General features: G+C 37.5%; 1 protein-coding gene across 2 annotated transcripts in view; it reads right to left on the bottom strand.

Moving 5' to 3' along the window:
- Positions 1–21466, bottom strand: part of LOC124170766 (low density lipoprotein receptor adapter protein 1-B-like) — a 171830-nt gene that overhangs the window by 61781 nt on the left and 88583 nt on the right. Inside the window, exon 2 of one of the 2 annotated variants that reach the window (XM_046549707.1) lies at positions 5361–5417. The exons of the other annotated variant lie outside the window; for it this stretch is intronic. Within the exon in view, the coding sequence (XP_046405663.1) occupies positions 5361–5417 (57 nt within the window). The remainder of the gene's footprint in view (positions 1–5360; positions 5418–21466) is intronic. 2 annotated transcript variants of the gene reach the window in all.

A 21466-nucleotide genomic window follows, 5' to 3' on the forward strand; every position in this document is an offset into this window, starting at 1 on the left:
TAGAACTTTGACATTATTCGCCTGTATCTCGTAGTTGAAAAACTTACGTCAGTATTTCTTCAGATGGAATTTTTTGTGCTTGAGGTGGAGATGAATTCATTCAAATTCCCAACATATATAATCCGTGATTATTTCAAGATAACTTTTATAATAAGAGATGCGTCGCAAAACAAGACAAAATATGGAATTCGAGCGGAAGCAATGCGTCTTCTTAACCCGTAAAAGATGCGGAGAATTTAGGAAATTTAGGTTACGTATTATCAGAGAGGAGTCCTCGGTATTATGTAATAACAGAATAAGTAAAAGAAAAACAATCCGTGACCGATGGCGATAGCTTTCTCTTTAACCCTGAATCATCAAACCTTTATAATTTTTACGACGCGCCAAATGAAAAATTTCCGAGTTTTGGAAAATGCATTTTATAATAAAAAATTACGTATTTTATGGTATTTAAAATATTTTTCCCCTGCAGCTTGCATCAAAATTTTTGTTATTAATCATAGTAAAAATAATTATTTATAAAAACATTTTAAATGAAAGATGTAAGACTTAAACTTTAAAATGTACATTAACAATAATAAAACTTTAAGTTGATTGGTTTAAAGCACAAAAATAACCTCAATGGAAGGTAAAAAAAATAGCGTTGTCAAAATTACGAGGGTTTAGTGACCAAATGACTCTGAGCCAGGTTTACCAATCTAGAAATAATGGATGAACAACGCAATGGAAATGAAGAGATACGCAATAAGCAAAAAAAAATCATTTCGTATGATACTCTGCACTCAATCTCATTCTACGCCCCACTCTGGGCTACACTCCATCTGTCCGAATCCCCGAGATATCCTGTCAAATCGCACTCCAATGTCAACCCCTATAGCTGTCCGAGCGTTCGGAAAGTCTTGTTGCGAGGGAACAGTCTACGCCTCTCCTAAGCGGCTCGCATCGCTTCCAAACCCACGCGGATGCGGCGAGACCAATGGGATTAGGAAGTGCACTCAGTCACGCTGGGGCAGAATTTGATTTTCAGTCGCTCAAACTGCTGATACGACCGTCAAACCCTGATTATTCCTAAAAGCCAATGCTTCGGAGCCTAAGGTCGGAATTGAATCCCCGGCCTTTTCAATTTTTTTGGCAGCATCCTACTGATGAGACCGTTACGATCAGAGATAGCGTCAACTCATTCAGCTAACCACGAAATTGGATTAAGCTTTTTGTAATGTGTGATCAATGCTAGTGCAATTTATTTGGAGTGACAGATGGGGCCTAATTAAGGCAAAAATAGCTCACATAAGCAGAAATCCCTCTGCTGTGCATGTTTACGGGTAAATTTTCAGGTATAACTTGGTTTGGTCCACCTGTATCACAAGGAAACTCTAAAAGAAAGAGTTTTCTTGTGGTGAAGGACTTTTCCATACTAAATGACGATACATTTGTCCTACGCTTTCAAAATTTCTCAGTTTATAGCTAATAAATTATTCCACTGGTTATATTAGGCGTGTTTTTCTTTTTATGGAATAAACATCCCTACCCCCAGAAATATCATGCGGGAATGCCATCAAGTGAGGGACACGAGAGAGATCAAAGATTTTGGACCTTTATTCCAGGACAAAACTTTGCACCAAATAGTTGGTTATCACAACTAATGTAAGCCACAATCACAGAGTAACAAAAGAGTCATATTGATACATTGATTACCTATCACAATGAAACTGATTCAATGAGAAGCTAATTTCATAATACTTGTCATGCATCCAGAGGCATTATGAGCAAAAAAAATTGGATTACGCGGACACTGACTGAAAATTTACGGTAGCAGTGAAAATGCCAAATCTCCGTAAAAGACTTCCACGCATTTCATGACATTTGTGCAGAATTTTCAAATAGGCACGTAAAATTCTAGGTTTTAAAATTTGTTTCACGATAAGGATTACGACACAGACACAATACTAGTTATATCCTCGATATTGTAAAAATAATAAATTTGAGAGAAAGTAAATTACAATATATAAGGTAACCAATAATTTCCTCTTCAGAATAAAAATTGTTCCAATAATCTTTTTTAACTACTTTAATTTTTATCACCCTTCATAATAATAAAATTTTATTAAAATACTTTTATCTCGTACCCTTGTTTGAGCCGTCTTTTTCGTATCGTGTATATTCTAAAGGCAATCAAATGAACTTATTCTAAAGGCATTCAAATGAAGTTATTATTTCCTCAGAGTCGGTAGTTAAGCTGTGACTGAATCATGGTCGATATCCTTCACCGTTGGTTCACATCCTTCACGTGGGTTTTCTAGATCTGTTGCTTGCTTACGAAACCAAACTTATTCTTCGTGTGACTCCGACAGAGAGTGCAATAGGCCGGGGAGGGATTTGACGCGCGAAACAAATGAAATGCTAAAAAATGGCACAATTACGCAATTTTTATATTAATTAGGGTGACAGCTGCTAGAAATTCTTTAAGACTAACGGCAAGGCTTAGATTGGTTGAACAATTGAGAAGAGGAGTCTTTCAGAGAGACAGAAGAACGTCACCTGAGAACCGCACTGTATTTATTGAGCCGACAGATACGATAAAGGAAAAAGAAATTTTTGCGAACGGTTGTAGGGATTCTTTTTTTCTTCGAACGATACATACGTTAGGTCTATTAATTAATGCTAAGTCTCTCACAGTGCGTTCATAATCTTTACATTTCATGATTGAAAAATTTATTCGCTTAGAGGTTGACGGCTAGTTTAAAAACACATCCCGCCACACTCCTATTCGTTCACATCTGCATTCACATGCTAGCCCAAAAACCTCCTCAAAAGGCAGTGTGTGTTAGGACTACATCCATTGGCCTGCACGAGAATACTAAAAATTTAGGAGCGAGTTGCGAGACATTTGGCTGTCTGCGTTCCACCTAGTGTCTATTTAAGTCCTTCATTGCCTCGGGGGAAAACGAATGCTTATCCCTTTGGCCAAATGTCTATTATTTTATCGTTTTTGTCGGACCTGGGAGCATGTGGGGTTCTGACAAGATGTGGCGCATGTTGTTATTAAGGCAGCTTGTGAGGTAGTTGTAGATACAAATGAAATTGGAGTGCGCAGGGATTAATTTGCGGTCCTTTGCGGAGCAGGAACGAGTTGTGCGGCGGTGGGGAGCAGAATTAGTGGAGGGAGCACGCGCGGATCACGTGCGCTGGAGCGGTCTTGCAGGCGACGAGTGCTGGGGATGGGAGAGCTTTGGCCGACGGCAAGAGACGATCCCGACGGGTAAGAAACGATCGTCCATCAATCGACATCAATTATTCGAAGCGGCCCTCGAGTGAGGGGGTCTATCTCGGTGACGAATATAGAAAGAAAAATCGATGTTCTTTTTATTAAAATCCTCGAAGTGCGAGTCGCCTAGGGGAAAGGAACTAAACCCTCCCAAAATTTTTGAAATTCGCAGTCCTGAGGCTTAGTTCTGGTTCAGTTCTACCCTAACCTATTCATACCAACCTTCAGGATGAGCATCATAAGTGAATTAATAGTAGCGCGCGTAACTTGGTGGAAATTCTTTATCGTACGAGTTGAAGGAATAAAAACTTGGCTATTTCCACACGCTAATTTATAAATGAATATTAATAAATTACCGTGTGGAAATAACCAAGTTTTTATTTCTTTAACTCCTACCATAAATGAATGACAGTGGCAAGTGGTTATGAAAATGTCGTTTGATTACTGCGAAAGTATGGATATGGAACGCATGAAATTGGACGTTGGTAATAAATAAATATTGTCATTTAATGTGACCAATGATGTTTGCCTACTGAAGAAGCTTTCCGTGTATAGAAGTGTCCTCCCTGCACTGAATGTGTGAAATTCACGCGCCAAAGACTTAGTCCGATTTGAGCTATACTTCCCCATACCTTCTGATCATATTTGAGTGGCTATATATCGAGGTGTGCTTGGGACACCACAGGTTGACTCCGTGCGAGCATTGGCCGGAAAAATGGTAGTTTTAGTAAATTTGATTACTACCAATTTATAAATGCATTTATGCATGCCACAAAATCTATCACATTAACGCTCTTTTTTAACTGAGCCACAGATTTACTCTTGAAACATTCGCAGAAATTATATAATCTTGCAAAATATATCCATTTCCTTCTCGGAAATTCATTGTTTTTCATTAATTCGTAATCAATTACTTTGCAAAAGAATTTATGTTTTGTGGCAGGTTTCCGCGGGGGCTGAATCGAAGAATGTTCCGTTTTTCGGGGTTTCCATCGCGTCGGTCCATTTTCCTGGACCTTGCGATCCCACATTCTTCCACAGGTCATTGAGGCCAAGGGAAATGATTACCAACTTCATTGACCAGGTGAAGCCTGGAGCAAGGCGAAATATTCTTCATAAGTGATGGAAACCCAAAAATAAGGAAAGTTCTTGAAAGCGAATAGTCATTTTGTATCCCAAAAAATTATGGGCCTGATGTCGTATGAAATTCAAAATGGAAAATTGGTCTGCCATCAAGATGAGACCAGATGGTAATTCGTAGGTATCAGCGCGCATAAAATCGCCTTTTTGTCTATATATTTGCCCATAAATTAGGATACAAAGTTCGTAAAGGATAGGTGAAGTGTTATCGGAAATACAGGGAACCCTTAGAAAGAAACTGGAGCATAAGCCCCGTTGAAGCACTTTGATTTAGTGTACTGCCTCGAACCAGATAAATTAATGAAATTATCCTTCACTTACAGCACTCATTACGCATCAATCGCGAAATTAATTTATGTGAACTAAACGAGAGTTTTAATGTCTCTCGATCGACTAAAACTATCTTCCTTTCTACTGGTTCAATTCAAGAGTAGGATAAACCTTTCTACTTTAATAACTATACAACGTCGACTTACGTTACGCTGTTATGTTATGGGTTTCATTGTTAAGTTGCAGTGAACCAGCATATAATCTTTTTTATTTTCATCCTACGCTGCGCCAAGGCAAGTAAATTCAAGCTGTCGTGATGGAGTCTTTAAAAGTTGATTTGAAGCAATGAGTTGAAGCAAAAGGAAAGTCATGAGCTCACCGTTTAATAACTTCATATAAGATACCCTGGCTAAAACGTGTCTTGATGGCAGCGCGAATTTCAATAGATAAAAATCCGAATATAAATTCTCTCATCTCGAATCTCTTAAGAATGTAACACAGTTAAAAAAGTCCTTCCTGGGTCACAAATGAAGTCCACTCGAAAAATTTGAAGAATGAACTCCATATTGAGACGAAAGAGAAGAAACTGTCAAGAAGAAAATAATTCGCAGGCACTTCAGCCGAGATTAGGATTAGCTCTAAGTATGTTTTAATGTAATTACAAGATATAATTGTTAACAAGTACCTTTGTCTCCTTCATGGTAGGCAACCGTTGATTTCACTGGGGCTCCCCATGATTTCCCTACGGGGATTAATAAATTAAAATTAATTAATTATAGCGCCAAAATAAATCGGAAAAAGAAATATTTTCTAAAATTCGCCTTAAATTATGAATTCAAACAAAATTAATGATGCGTAAATTTTCGAAGAACATTTGAATCCCTCATGCCACTTAACAAAAGATAGGGTGCAATCCATTACGGCTTTTTAATTTATTAGAATAGATAAGTAAAATGTATACTAATGCAATGAATGCAGTATTACAGCAGGAGAATAGTTCCACACATCACAAACGGCAACAGTTTTATTGCTGATTTTAGCTTTACAAGTAAATAAAGTGGTCACAAGTAGCAAACATTACTCACACCGATGAATTTTAAAGGGTCTCAAAAGAGTTATAAAAGTTAATTTGTTAAATAAACCCACAGTATGTGCTTAGTTTTAGCATGCTTACTACAACGGAATATTCAGGATATTGCGACAGATACAGTGGATACAGTTCATAATATTTCTTCCATATCCCTATGAAGCATACTTCAAAGATATTCCTATCAAGGAATGCGAATTAAGGCGATCTTAATGTTCGTTTAAATCAGCGAAAAGTACTATAATCCCAAAGGATAGCCTTGCTCCACTGAATTTTAGTTACTCCATGAATTTGAGCGTGAATCGACTAAGAAACTTTGAAATATCTTTTGAGAACTCATAAACTCACGTTATGGGAACATGCGTAATTCGAATATTACACGACCTACATGCTTCAGCTACCGTAGCGAAGATAAATTCTTTGAAATAATTATTACTTCAGTTGATATTAAGATTGGGTCACTGCAATCACCGGAAATGTTGGGAAAAAAGTATAATTCTTCGGGGTTATGATTTTTTCATATATTCACACAACAATGCGTTACCTAGAGTTCACATTTGAGTTTACATATTATGCACGATTAAATGCAAGTAGGAAATGATCACATGATTATTAGCCTATCTTTTCAATCTAAATTAGTATTTACCCATTTATAACTTATTAAATATTTAAAAATACAATATTTAAATTCGAGATTAATTTACCTCATGCTTCAAGTCACAAATTTTGATCCGTAATTTTCAAAATGTGTAGTTTTCAAATTTTTATGGATTTCAAATCTGTTTCTTACTAAGCATTAGTAAAACATGATAAGGCAATTAACGAGTACCAATTACATATCTCAAACCAATCGCCCACACTTTTCTCATGCGCACAATATTCTGCTTCAAATGTCCCGAGGGCAAATAGAACCGGTGATTTTAATGACGAGAAGGCGACGGAAAGGCTACTGACTTCGAGATAAAATCCTGGAGCTGTTGATTCTGCCAGTTACAGATCTGCAGTTAGGATAGTGAGACGTGCCACAGTAAATTTCCTCATCCGTTAAAAATAGTATCGACCCAAGAAGGCCGTCTGAGAGCACTTGAAGGATAATGTAGTCAAACATATACATGACCTAAAGGTTTCTTCTGGCTCACAAGCCCAAGTGGCTTGTGAACCAGATGAAACCCAGCATTGCAGCATATATCGCAGCTCCACGGAGAAAAAGGCTTCACGTTGAAGGTGGATCTCCACGGACTGTGATAAAATTCTCACCAGGCACTGGTTTTAGCTTAATCAAAACAAGTTCAATTGTTTCTTGATCACGAAATATTTGTTAAAAAGTCGCCTCGATTTATAATGGAAACAAATTAATGATGCGTAAATTTTCGAGGAAGATTTGACTCCCTCATGCCACTCATCAAAAGATAGGATGCAATCCATTACGGTTTTTCAATTTATTATAATAGATAAATAAAATATATGCTAATGCAATGAATGCAGTATTACTGTGAGATAATAGTTCCACAAACCACAAATAGCAACAGTCTTCTTGCTGATTTTTAGCTTAAAAAATAAATAAAGCGGTCACAGGCAGCAAACATTACTCACACCAATGACTTTTAAGGGTCTCAAAAGAGCTATAAAAGTTAATTTTTTAAATGAACCCATAGAATGTGCTCATAGTTAACAAGTTTATTGCAACGGGATATTCAGGGCAGTGTGACAGATACTGATTCACTAGATACAGTGCATAACATAGTCAAATATTTACATAAAGCTCTCATTACACCACGCTAGAACGACGTATGCTACTCCTTTACAATATTTATTCCACCTTCGCATTTTTATTTACTTAAGAGAAAATTCGACACTCAAATTTTTCGCTGTGATTCTCATACAGATATAAATTTGAGAGAGCGTCAGAAATAAATTTGAATATACGTTTCTACAAGCTACGTTTCTACGTTTGAATCGAGAACGAAAACAAATCTACGTTTCAATCGGCTGATTTTTTTTGTTTAAAGATTTTTATTTCACACGTTATTCATGATATTCCACATCGTTGAGCCTGAAAGGATTGAATTTGTAAATTGATGTATCTGAAAGAGACTAAATGAGCACTCAAAAGACAATCAAGTATTGAGCATGTTGTATTTAGTACTTTCTCACCCGCACATAAAAACTGGACCAGACAATGGAATAGTTTCCTTTGCCATGGCTTCCAATGGCAATTTTAAGAAAGAATTCGTCTGGATTTACTTCATTATTTTCCGCAACTCATAAAGGAATAGATTTCCGACATCTTTCCTGAAATAAGTCCGGCAGATAATTTACATCATATGTACTCATGAGTATAAAAAAATTTCAGTTAACATTAAAACTTGGGTGATGTAATTATTTTGGATATAGCGGAAGAAGACATCACGGCCAGATGGCATGGACGAGGAGTGGCAAACACTGACATTAACCTCTTCAGCCATAGTGTATTATATATGATACATACGGTTTTTTATGGTTTCCTGATCTAAGAGTGTCTCCAAGTGCTAAGCGCCGTTTGTATATACATTCTGCGCTTGAACATACTCAGCTGTTTTTCATCTCTCTCCAGAATCTCAGGCGTGGTCAATGACGAAATATTCCAGTTTTGGTGTTATTCTACAATGAGTGGCATTATGAAAGGGGAGTACTATTTATTGATGCTATTTTACTATTCATTGATATTATTTCAATTACATGACCTTTTACAGCATCAACACTTTACATGTATGTAATTTTTTGTAACCGTTGCATTATTTTTACGTATCATGGGTCATACAAGGGGTTACTGTCACTACAATTGCAATTTTTTAAGCGGATAATTATGTTTCAGCTCTATTTCTGTAGAAAAATGAGGCAAACGCAAATTTTCTTCGGAAAACGAGCTATCAGACCTGAAGAGGATAAAATAACACCATCGTCAATTTTTTTGTCGCAATAAGTGTCACAATGTAATGCGTTTTAAATATAATTCTTTCCAGTTATTAAAACACAATGATACACTGCTAAGAGCATTAATCTCGACTTTCTGAAGGCTATGGAGCCCTGCGCGATAGCTGATACATGAGATGTCTCTCAGTTATATGTTGAAAACACGTTAGGTAATTTTTCGGAATTCCATCACTGCTGCGCGCGCAGCTGATGTAAACCACATTTATAAAAAGAATCCGCCGCCTTCACTGGAGATAAAACCAAAGGACATGTGAAGAGTGCTTGAGCCAATTACGTCACTGAATTTTCGGTGCTCAGAGAGAGTTCGCATGCTTGTACTAGTTAAAAAAATTGCTTGTACATTGATTACCGGAAAATAATATTAAGGAAAAGCTCTATCACTTACCGTTTTTTCAGCGGCTTGAATAATTCTCATGAATATCAAGACTTGCCATCAATTACCCACCGCTTTAACCCTTTCTAACCCAGAGTTGCTTGTGGGAGAAATCAAATTTCTAGATTTTACATTAAGAAAACTTGATCATTTTGAACTCAATCATAATTATCGAGGCAGATAAATATTTTATCATTAAAATTTACGGCACAAAATAATAATTAGTTTAAATATATCCTAAATAGAGCTGAAAATGCAGTTTTGATGTTGCTTAGAGTCGACATTGGGTTATGATGGGTTAAGGCTACTTGTTATCGAATTTAAATGTTGCTTTTATAGAAGAAAATGATCTTATAACGTTATTGTATGGTTGTATTAAAGAAGTAATCTTGGTTATTTCGAGCCTTGAAAGCATTGTTAAATATTTTCCAGCAATTCCAAAATAAAACTTTCAAGCACTTACCACGCCTAATCACCTAATATTCCGCAATCCATAGGAAGCTCACTACGGAAGGTTCGCTGCCTTGCTAAATACAATGCTCCTCCCCAACTGCTCTTGTGCCCTCAGGAACTTTAATCTCGTTCGCAGCATTCAAAATCCAACGCCCCCCTCCTCTCCTCCAACTGACCCACATCATTTATCGTTGCCTTCAGCAGCTATTCACCCATTAAAATTTACTCCATTCATATTTTATGCCTTATTAGAATTAATGCCCAAATTGCTTCTTCTTTTCGTTCACCATTTCTAGCGGAATCTCGTACGTCTGGCTAATTTATCACCACATTCTGAATTCATTATCAATTGTGATTTTTTAAAGTTATTTCGCAAGCTCACCCTGGAGTTATAGTCTCACGGTAGTGACCAATGTCCATCATTTAACAACTTAACCATCCATATCCAAGCTTCAGCAAGTGCTTGTCTCCGTCTTTTTACCAGTGGTCATAAAATCCGTCCAGATCATAAAACTTCAACGCTTTCTTGGCCATCTCAATTAGCCCTCTTCTATTCATATATCTAAAGCCATTGTCATTCTGATAACAAACCATATGAGAAATACATCCATCCAGCTGTACTCCCCTCTCCCACTTTCATTTTAAGAATTGCCTGATATGCAATCACTCCATTGAAAAATTAGCGTCGAAGTTCAGACACGATCAATGACAAATGAGCACAAGCTGTCTGCGAGGAAGTTGGTTGTTATCACGAGGCAAAAGTTGAAAAGATAAAATAAATGGAACGCGCTTTTCGAGAATTCGAACCTATGACTTCTATACACTGGGATAATGAGCAAAATATATATTATATCACATAGTTTTTATATTCCATTTTGTTATAATCTGGTCCCTGACTCACGTTACAAGCAAAAAACATAAAAATTATTTTTTCTTACTTTCCTATTACGTATATAAATTTTGAATCTCTACGATTTACTTCGGAAATTCAGATTAATTTAGATTTCCTCAAGGTAAATTAAAATGTTTTTACCGATATTCGTCGAAAAAATTTCGAAAATGATTGACAACTTTTCGAGGAAAGAATCCAGATCCAATCATACACTATCAGAGATCAAATTTTCATTTCGGATCGGAATCATGGGAAGGGATAAAAGGGCAGATATGTCCTTCCCGACATGGTGAGATTTCTGGAATTTGCTTGTTGGTGTTAGCGCTAAGTCCAGCTACACAGGAAACACTCACTTCGCTTCTATTCATCAAGTCCGCCCACCAAGCTATATGTCCCCGTGGAAAACTCTATCCACTTACTTATCCGCCCAAAGCAATCTATAATTACTTTAAAAACCAGGAAATATTGGAAGGCTTTCTGAGAATATGAGGAATCGACTATTGGGTTATTTCATTGGTATGACCGTCCGCTTCTAAAAACCAGAGGCGGGGAAATTGAATTCAGCGTCGGTCACTTCGAAAATGACTGGAAAATGACGGATGCAAATTTGACCCTGTCGTTTAAATGGTAAAGGTGCATCACATGGGGGTAGCAGAGAGACGATCACAACGGATTACATCTCTCCCCGTAGGATCTCTTTTATCAGTGAAAAGATCCCACTGAGTAGAATAATTTACCTTGATTGGGATTCGATTTCGAATCACCCTAATTATGAAGGAAGCAGAGGAAGAATATGACTATATAGTACAGGTGCTGTAATCCCAAGCGCGGGTTCGGGAGAACGTAGTTCGAATTCAGGCAAATGTGAATAATTTTTGTCTGCACAAATTTCGCTCATTCATGAGGCAAATTGGGAATATTTGCTGGGGTAACAAAGTGAAGGTATGCCGCTGAGTCGTTTCATTGACAAATCTGATATTACGCTAAATGAAATGGCTTCGAAAATAAATATATTTTTGCCACCACTTCAATCTTTAAGACATCCCTGTTCATTAGGGCGAGCCATATACTTCGTAAGCAAAAAATGGACCGAACTTTATTTCAAACGAATACCGAATTCTCTCTGCCATGCAAATCCTCAGCTATGTCAACCCTCGGTCTGCCCTTGGCAAGTGCTAAGAACCACACCCGAAAGAACGTGATCTAAAGTCTACAACCTGGACCTACCGTCCGTACACCAACCTTGCCTTGAAACCTGTACAATCTCCATTTATGCGCAGCTAACTTTTACGGCATTTTTGAAACTGAGTTATTGAGATCGGTGAAATCATTTTCAGGGCTAAAAGGGGCACTCCTCCACATCAAATATTCCGGATTTACCTCATCCCTGCGATACTGATTCTGTTCACGTAGGATTGATGGCGGACTCGAATCACTACTCACAATCAGTGTTATTGCGAGAGAGGGACGTCTAAAGGCCGATTTATGAAACAAATTAGCAATAAATTATCAGTAAGAAGTACTTTGCTTGAGATTCCAATTGCCATACTCCAATGATGGCATTCATAGAAAATATTTGCGAATAATCGCAAAAATTATGGTGGGGTTTGGTAGATTTTGAGCAAAAGTGAAAATTAGCGTAACGTTTAGGAACGCATAACGTGTCTCATTCATTTTTTTCGTGTGCCTTGAAATCGCGTTATGTTAATTGTAACCACGAATCACGAATATTACAAAAGAGGATCCTCAAGTCGGCCTCTAAATGTATTGTCACCCCCCCGCGCATTTCAATGGGTTTACAAAAGTCGCCACTCGCGTCGCCGACGGACAAATTGATCCGAGTTTCACGGGAAAATAACGTATAATTAGCGGTATTTATCGCAATTTATATACATGATGATGTGACCTATAAAATTCATGACTTTTTAATGCCATTCCTCCCAATAGGGTAGTTTCCTTCATAAAAAAAGGAAAGACATTGTTTGCGATTCGTTACCCACCATTAGTGTACATATTCATAACATACAAATTATTTGGTTTTAGAAATCCCAGTTTAGACGAATGGCAATGGTCAATTTTATCCTCATTTGAAAAAGGCCAGATTGGCGCCCATGCGATGCCACTCCACGTGACGTCATAGGGACGTAGATTCTATACGAGTAGATATGAGTTTTACATCGTCTGAGATTACCAATGCATGCATGAGGCACAGAGCTCAGGGAAACATGTCTTAATAATCACCTATTAAAACTGCCTAAGGTTGGAAAGTTTCCTTCGCTTGATAAGGTATTAATAATCCTTATTTAAGCCAAGCGCTACCTGCTAGTAGGGTACTCTGCTACCTGCTAGCAGCCTGCATCGTATCCGCGCTCACAGCCTCGCCCCAAGGTCACCTCACACGCTGACAGCGGGAACCAGAATGACGTCACACGGCGTTTTCCCGGCATTCATACTTAGCCGTCGCGTTTTCGCGTGCATGAAAATTTTCACTTTTCATTTAATCGCTACAAATAGATATCGTCATTAAAAAATCTAAAAACGTTAAGAATGTACTCCAGGAGTAATAATCTTTCGATTTAGGCAATAAAAAAATAATAGGAAACCACCCTATTGAGAATACTATACCGCAAAATATTGGAAAAAAGTTGATCGCATTGCACTCATCACCGTGCCGCGGACATTTTTGAAAATCGATTAAAATGCAACCGAAGTGGCAACAGAAATCAGCCCTCAACGGGATGGATTAGGGTCTCCTGTATGTAGTCCCCTTGCCATGAATCGTAGAGAAAGAAACCTCGGAATTAAAAATAACGAGGGTATCACATGGGATTGTGACGTTTACTATGGAAATAATTTGTTGCGGCTGAGAAAGCTCAACTCTATATCAATTTATATACTCAATTTATACCTTATGTGCGGCTGTTTTCTGGTAAAGTTCCGAAGGAAAATAATTGATGGCTTCAAGTCCACGAAAATTTTTCTATGGATTCTCCAAGCTGTGGAGCTAATTTTTCCGTTTATTCTTATTTAGATTTTTGCGAATTTTTATATTTGAACTGGTCTTATGTAACGAAGCCCCTAAGCTTACTGGGCAGTTTTCCTGATATGGAGATTTTTCTCGTCTCTTTCATCATTTTCTCGGTCCTCTCCGGCCCGAACTAGCCGACACGTGCATTTCCAAGTATCAATGACGCTTCAACGTAATTTTCATCATGAAATCGTATAATAGTAAAATTTTCGCAGTTTTTATTTGCTTTAGGTACAATTTTTTCACGGAAAATGAGATTTTAATGAAACCCCAGCAGTCAATCTCTATCTCTGAGAGCATGAGACCAATGGATCCAATGCTTCGCTTACTTCCCTGTTGGAGATTAAGCCGGCTTTGATGCAGCAATACATTTGAGCCCTGAAATTTCCGACGAAGTAAGGAAAAATCAAAGGGTGTTTTGACTCGTATTTATTTTTCCTTAATCTTATTTGCCGATTTAGGAAAACAGTGGCGACGTACATTATTCATTTGCCAACTGTTTAGACTGCCCTGAATCTTAAAGTATTTTTGAATGAAAATGCATAATTTATTGAAAAGTTCTTTACACTCTCACAAGTAGATTTAGCTGTTCCATTGCTCCGAAAAAATGAGATAATCTGTAATGCTATGAAGTGAGGTATCGAAAGATTTGACTCGACCCCCTCCCTCTAATCTCACGTGAGATTGTCCAAAATTGTTATAAGTGTAAACGTAAATCTATGCTTCATTGCGTTGGATTTATTTATTTTTTTAATTGTTAAATCATTTTTAATTTAGATTAGTTAAGACTAGTATTTATGATTACTAATTACGTGCTCAATTCGACCCAGTTTTCTCGCAATTTCACACTGTTTCTTGCGGAAAAAATTAAATGATTCTTGCCAGGACTCCTCCTCTCCCACGTGTGAGATTGGGTGAGAATCGTCTTGACCCCCTGTCCCTCCACACGCCTCACGTTATCAATGGATCGCTAATGAAATGAGGATATCATCGGAAAATGTTGGCTTTACACAGACTTATTAATCAACTCCAGGACAGTGTTTGCTTCTTTGTGACTACATAAAGGATGTATGAGCAAATAGTCAGGGAAAAATTGTCTTTTATGTCATCGTTTATGGCCTGACCCTTCCGATTGAAGAATATTTCAGAAAATATCTAATCCTTATTCATTGAATATAGAACCTGTAGAGTATCGCTCGCCGTTTGAAAGGTGTTGTATGCTGCCTTTGAAAGTCTCTCCCTGTCAGGGTCAGTGGAGTCGACCTAGGAGCAACGCGTGGCCAACATCAAGAAGATCCGAACCAAATATTTACAATACCCTAAAGGGTAAAATAGGCCTTGTACACTGCTAGCTTCTACAATCGCTCCTGTTAGAATAAAAATGGGCACCGTAGCACCTATAATTGCAGGAAATTGTCTCTATAGTTTCCGCTTTAAGTTTTTATAGAGTATAGTCTGAAACTAATTAGCGAAAATGAAAAAATCTCAGTTCGTTCCACAGATTTTTCAACTTCTAGCCATGATCTGGGGTCTAAATAGAAAGAAAGAAGCTAGTTGAGTTATAATAAAAATTTAATTGAAATAACAAAGCTTGTGTTCGCATCCACATCAATTCCCAAATTCCTTGAAGTTTCTTCTCAGGCCGTCAAGTTTACCTCCGTGACTTAGTAAGACTTGGTCATCGCTTAGCCGTGAGCGCTCCAATGCAATAAGAAATGGGTGGAAAACGTGACGGGGCGATCCGCCTCAGGCACAAGATCTCTTGCACACAAATCGGGCTCAAACCGTCATCAAAACAATTACTGGGCGAGCAAACCTTTCTGTTTACGCTAGGAGGCGACGGAGTCTGACCTAGCGAGCGGGGGCAGACGTGGGTCGGGGGTCAGAGGCAATCTGCAGCTAGGATGAAAGCTTTTTCAGGACGCGGCAGCGATCATGAATCGAGGCTGAAAGGGGAGGGGCGACAGGAAGTGAGGGACCACCGCCGCCGGGGCGATTCTTGGCCGAGCATCGATCCACGACTCCTCCGATACGTATCGTTTTCCGAGCTGCTGAGTTATGCAATGTTTGTGAATATGCCGATGGGTAAAAAACCATAAAATGTAAGATTCTTGGGTTTTCTCGGCGAATGCAGCTTATGAAGATCTCTATGGAGTTCGCCGCGGTTCGAATGTATGCATAGGCAATGAAATTTACAACATTCAGTAATAAATTACCCAGTTAGTTTCTAAATGACTGAATTATAGGCGAACGAATGGCTACATTTTAGGCGATTGGTCAACTGATTTTAAACGTAAAACTTATCAAATGCTATCTAAAAATTTGTACTTAACTCCCTCTATGTAAGTGACACTATGCACATACGCGTGATGCATCCTTACCAGATTCCAACGTAACTGCAAAGCGAACCTTGAATTGGGATTTAGTTCAAACCTATGATTAGAATATTCACTTACCTAATTTCAAGTTACATATTTGAAACTAGGTATTACCAAGTTTTCTCATCCAGAATACACTAATCGCACGCAAAAGATATCTAGAAAAAATAACTGTAACTGGAAAAGTTAGAAAGCATCTACTGCTGGGCTTGTGCTAAAGAAGTTTCATTTTTTTAATCATCTGAAAATATTTTTTTCACGAGGAATCAAAAGTGTCTCTGAATTTTTCTAAACATTTAAATCTGGAATTTACTTACATCCGAAGTATCAAATTAATTGATATGAGAGAAATTTGCAACAGTACATTTTTAGCTCTCAATTTATTCCTTTAAATTGTATCTATATGTATTAGAAACAATTTAAAGGAACTTTATATTATGACAAGTAAAATTATGAATAATTTCATAGAACGTTTAGAATATTTCGCTTTAATCATTTAATGACTTTCTTTTCCTCCGAGTATCATTACTCTTGAACAATAATTTTTAATTTTACGCACGGATTGATAAAGTAATAATCTCCTGCCGCGACAAAGAAAAATAATTCAGAGTTTTATGCTGTTATTATCAAGAAAAACTATATGAAATGGTGACTACTTTTAGCATCAGATGCCCTAAACACATCATCATCATTGATAAACAATCCACAGATTGATTTCACGCAGTTCACCACTCAATGCTCCCATCAGCTTATCTTTGCCTTCCCAAGTATTACTCCTCTTTCACAGCCTTCATTACCAGTACCATATATATTATGTGAAGCCTTCTTTTTTCATTCTTTTCATCCACTTCTCTCTTGATGATCGTCTTCATCAGGAAATTATGCTTCACGGTAAGTCGTATCAAAGAATTCTGTCCTAGAGTTGTGATTTGAAAGTGAACAAGAGAGAATGGCCACCAAAGGTGCTATCATAGCGAGCAAACAATTTTCTCTCCTTAACCCGGCGTTACTCGCGCGAGATTCCCGATCGAGGTTACTCGCGTGGGGTGCTCCTGACACCCCATTGAATTTTTTTTAAAGAAATAGGTTAGACAATATTGTTTTTGAAATAATTACTAGGATTTATGTATTTTCAAGGATAGCGTCATTGAATCTACGATGGGTTGTTGCATAAAAGAGTAAACAATTCAATTATGGTAATTATCAGTGCTTAAAGGCAATATAATAGAGATGAACGAATGGAATTAGATTTTGTAGTGGAGAAATCTGATAGAAGGGAAAAATTTAATTTGAGTTTGTCATTTAATCATATGAAAGTGCTTATTATAATTTAAATCAATTTTTACTTGCAGTTTTAATATTGAGGGAGAGCGCCGTTCTCACGGCAGAGGTGACTTACATTTTCCCAGGAAAATGATGCTTGATTATAATGTTAACATGTCTGAAACAATGACCACTGTGACCCCGTGTTCCATCTGAGAAATTTTTGTTTACACTTCCGATACGTACCTGAGATTATACTTGGGGGGTGGTGTTCCCCCCAAAATTTATATCTGAATCCTTATATGTCTCTCACGAAAATTACTTCCTCAGAATCTTCAATATGCACTGTGAATAATGTTATCATGGCATAAGAACGGTAGTCCGTTTTCGCCGCGTTCTCACACATATTTCCGTAACTTATCAAAGATTCGTTATAGTCTAGGTTTCTAATAAACATAAACAGATATTGATATTTTTACACTTCATTTTTCTTGTCAGTGATCCTTATCATATGGCTCGCGCGCATCCAATTATTGCACGAGCAACTGAAAAATTTTGTTTTAATGTCTTTATTCCGCGGACATACAAATCATTTACCACTTTTTCTTTTTCTTTGCTTCGTAGCACTTCCACGTGTTGATAAATCAGTGAAATAAACCGTCTTTATTTTCAGTTCATTTGGGATCATTTTCATCTCCGATCTTCTTCTCCTTATAAATGACTTTACCAACTCCCTTGCAATTTCTTGCAGGATATTTGCTCAACATATCTTGCTTCCTGGATATAAGTTATTGTATATAAAAAATTAGTTAATGCCTACCACGTTTATCAGGTGGAAAAAAATCACCATTGGCCATCTATTTGAGTTTCTTGAAACACTATATGTTACGCACATCTCATCCTCTGTGTCAACACCACCCTTATTGGCGTTATAAAAAAATATCAACTCTGGTTCCTTCTTGTCATCAGTTGAACTGTCTATGCTCATACTTCAATGCATCGCTGACAACAAAATTATGTTTTTACCTTTTTTGGGAACATAATATAAGATAGTCATGCTCTTTCTAAATCCAAAAATACTACTATTCACCTTCCTCTGTTTTGTACAAACCATCTGTTGTGGCAATTCCCTTTTGTTTTTTTAAGAGTTCCCACCAGTGTCAATTTACTTTGTAACATATATTCTTCCAAGGGAACACTTGTAAAGCAATTGTAAACAGTGACGTTTCTCCATGTCCCTGAAATTGATTCTACTAAGCGCCTTACCACCTCTTTATGAGTGTTGTCTACTTTGTAGGGTCCTTCGGGTTGACTCCCTGCATACACCTCCAAATTGTAAGCATAGAATATATTAGCGTCAACCAATGCAAATATTTCAATGCCATATCCTGCAGGTTTATTTAGGAGATATTGCCTGAATGAACATCTTCCCCTAAAGCCGACAAACTGCTCGTCTACCGTAGTGTACTCTGACATGACATAGTTATCCTGAAACTTTCAGACCAGCATTTCAAAAAGTTGACTAATCGTAGCTAATTTGTCCATAATTTTTCTTTCTGCCCTACTGTTGATATCATCAAATATGAGACACAGCAAAAGAACACGGAATCTTTGATAATTCATGGACGCGTAAAATATTTCAATACCCAAACCATCTCGATCCCATAAGTCCTTTATATTTTGTCGCCCAGAACTATTTGTTCCCGCAAAGAGCAGAAGACCTATGAAACATTCAATTTCTCCCTCATCAGTTGTCCTGGCATCCCTCGCATGCGAATAATTCGTGCCTACTTTTTGATTTGAAGATTTGTACACGCGGAAATTGTATATATCACTTGCCTGTCAAAAAACAATCGAAAGCAATCTATAGAGCTCTTGACATTTTCTTTTCTACCTTTGAATACAGGCTTTTCGGAAATGATATTCCTTTTCGGTGATCTTACATGGGGCGCGGTTCCTTTTTGACTATGTAGTTGTTTTAACTTTCCCCTGTAGAAGGTTGTTATTTTGAATGGGTAGTTCATCTTAGGAAATATCAGCCTCCTCCTCAGTTTCTGTTTCTTAATCTGAAGATTCAACAAAAATCAGAAGAAACATCCTCCGTGTCACTCAATTCTTCACCGGATGATTCATGCAAAAGTCATTCAATTTTTTACCAATTTTTATGTTAGTTTACCAGCAAAAGTACATTAGGTATGTATGATAATAAAAAAACACAGTTCCATTTCGCCGACAAAAGATTGATTAGTAAGAAATAAGCATAAAAAGATATTTCTTCTAAAATGATGTTGTAAAATAGAAACAAAAAATTAAGTTTCTGAAATATATTTTAGAAGTAGGTAAATCTATAAAAAATCAAACTTTCAATAAAAGGTACGTACTTTTCACTGGGTGACCTATCACACTAGGTATAAAATTATGGATGGTATGTGGCGATGAAAAAATAATATTTTCGGAAAAGTTGTGGATAGTCAAATCGAGAAGAAAATCTGAAATATGATATACGATATTATGACCACTAAACCATTAATATATTTAATATATCATCAGTACTGTTCAAAGATGGTATGCGTCCAAGAGAAACGTACCTCACAGGAAGCACATGCCAAGGAGTATGCGGCACGGAGTCAATTGGGGTGTTCAGGACACCCCGCGCGAGTAACGCCGGGAGGAAACATAGAGCGAATGATTTGAAAGGCGTTCTCTAGCATATAATAGTAAAATACTAGAATCCATGTTACATTCTAACACAAATTTCACAGTAACAATGTGGCAAGCAACATAAATGAGGCTTGGTGTAAGCATCGGTCGAAAAAAATTGAGTAACACGAGCATTATTCTGTTTTGAGGCTACTATTCAAGTTACTTACTAAGTATGGTTGACAAAGTTGGTGTCAAAAGAAAGAAAACAAATCATATTCCAGCTACTGAAAAGGAGAGGTTTGTGAAATTAAGACTAACATATCGATGCAATAAAACATAGGGTGGGGTGTTCAGAACACCCCGCGCGAGTAACGCCGGGTTAAGGAGAGTTTAGCATGGTGATGTCCTCTGACACATAGGTTTCCAAGCTAACTCGCATTGGCTCATTGAAATGTGATTGACGCGAACATATTAATAAAACAGAATGTATTGTATATGTTTACCATACTGGACTTAATTTTAACTAGTTTATAGTTATTGTGTCGAATTCAGACACTGGTAAAAGTACCAGTACCGGTGTTGAGGAGTTCACTGGCCAGGTACTGCTGGTTACAGTGCTTGAAGATGACGCAGTAAGGGTTGAAACTAGCTGAGCTATTAAGTCTGGACATTTACGATACATTTTGTATTATTTCATATTGAAATGTTCCACTGCAGCTCGCCCCGCGACGCTGAATTGAAGCGAGGTATTGGTCTGGTGCCGGAGTAACTTAGCGTCCCACGCAGTCTCCCGCATGATTTGTGGAGATACACACGCTCGGCTCAAGAAGCTTCCTGGTCAATGTACGCAGTTATCCCGTCCGATTGAAGCGACTTTGAACTCTTTCGCATGGCGAGTGTGGAGGAGTGGATTCGTCGAGACGGAGGGGTCACGGTCGGATGAAGTAAGGGTGCTTGAGACGACGAAAGGTTCTCGAGCTACTTCGCGACACTCCTGTGAGACACGTCCCCGTTTGTGTTTACAAATAATCCAAACAGATGGTTCCCCTTCGACGAGCAAGAATTATTCTGAAATGCTCCATGATAGTTAGTCTTGGAGCATGTGGTACGCATGATGACCAGATATGAGTGAAGCACCACGAATATAATGAATGACTGCACTTGAAAAATTAAGCAACTCCCACTTCCCAAATATTTAATGATACTACCGATTTTCCTTTTTACGGCATCAAAAAGCGAAATCGGCCGTATAATTAAGCATTTAAATCTAGAATTTACTTACATCCGAAGTATCAAATTAATTAATATGAGTGAAATTGGCAACAGTCCCTAGTATAATTATCAATATATTATGTGAATTAGATATAATTTAAAGGAACTACATATAATGAAAAATGAATTTAGGATTAAGTTCATAGAACGCCTGGAATATTTCGCTGCTAAATAGTAAGTTTCAGAGAGTAATCTCTATAGGACTAGTGCTAGTAAATTTTGCATCGGAAGTGCTTATAATCGGTGTCAGAACCCACATTCCCCGGGAGAAAGGGCTTTAAATCCCAAAACATTAAACTTTACTCCCTAAAAAAATATCTTTGAAAGTAAAAATTCACGTTTGCTGATGAAAAAGATCTGGCAAGTCCCATGCATGGCGAAATGGCGAAATCTAATTGCACTGTCAATAAAACAGTACCAAATTAACTC

The sequence above is a fragment of the Ischnura elegans genome, chromosome X, assembly GCF_921293095.1.
Source record: "Ischnura elegans chromosome X, ioIscEleg1.1, whole genome shotgun sequence".
Lineage (NCBI taxonomy): Eukaryota > Metazoa > Arthropoda > Insecta > Odonata > Coenagrionidae > Ischnura > Ischnura elegans.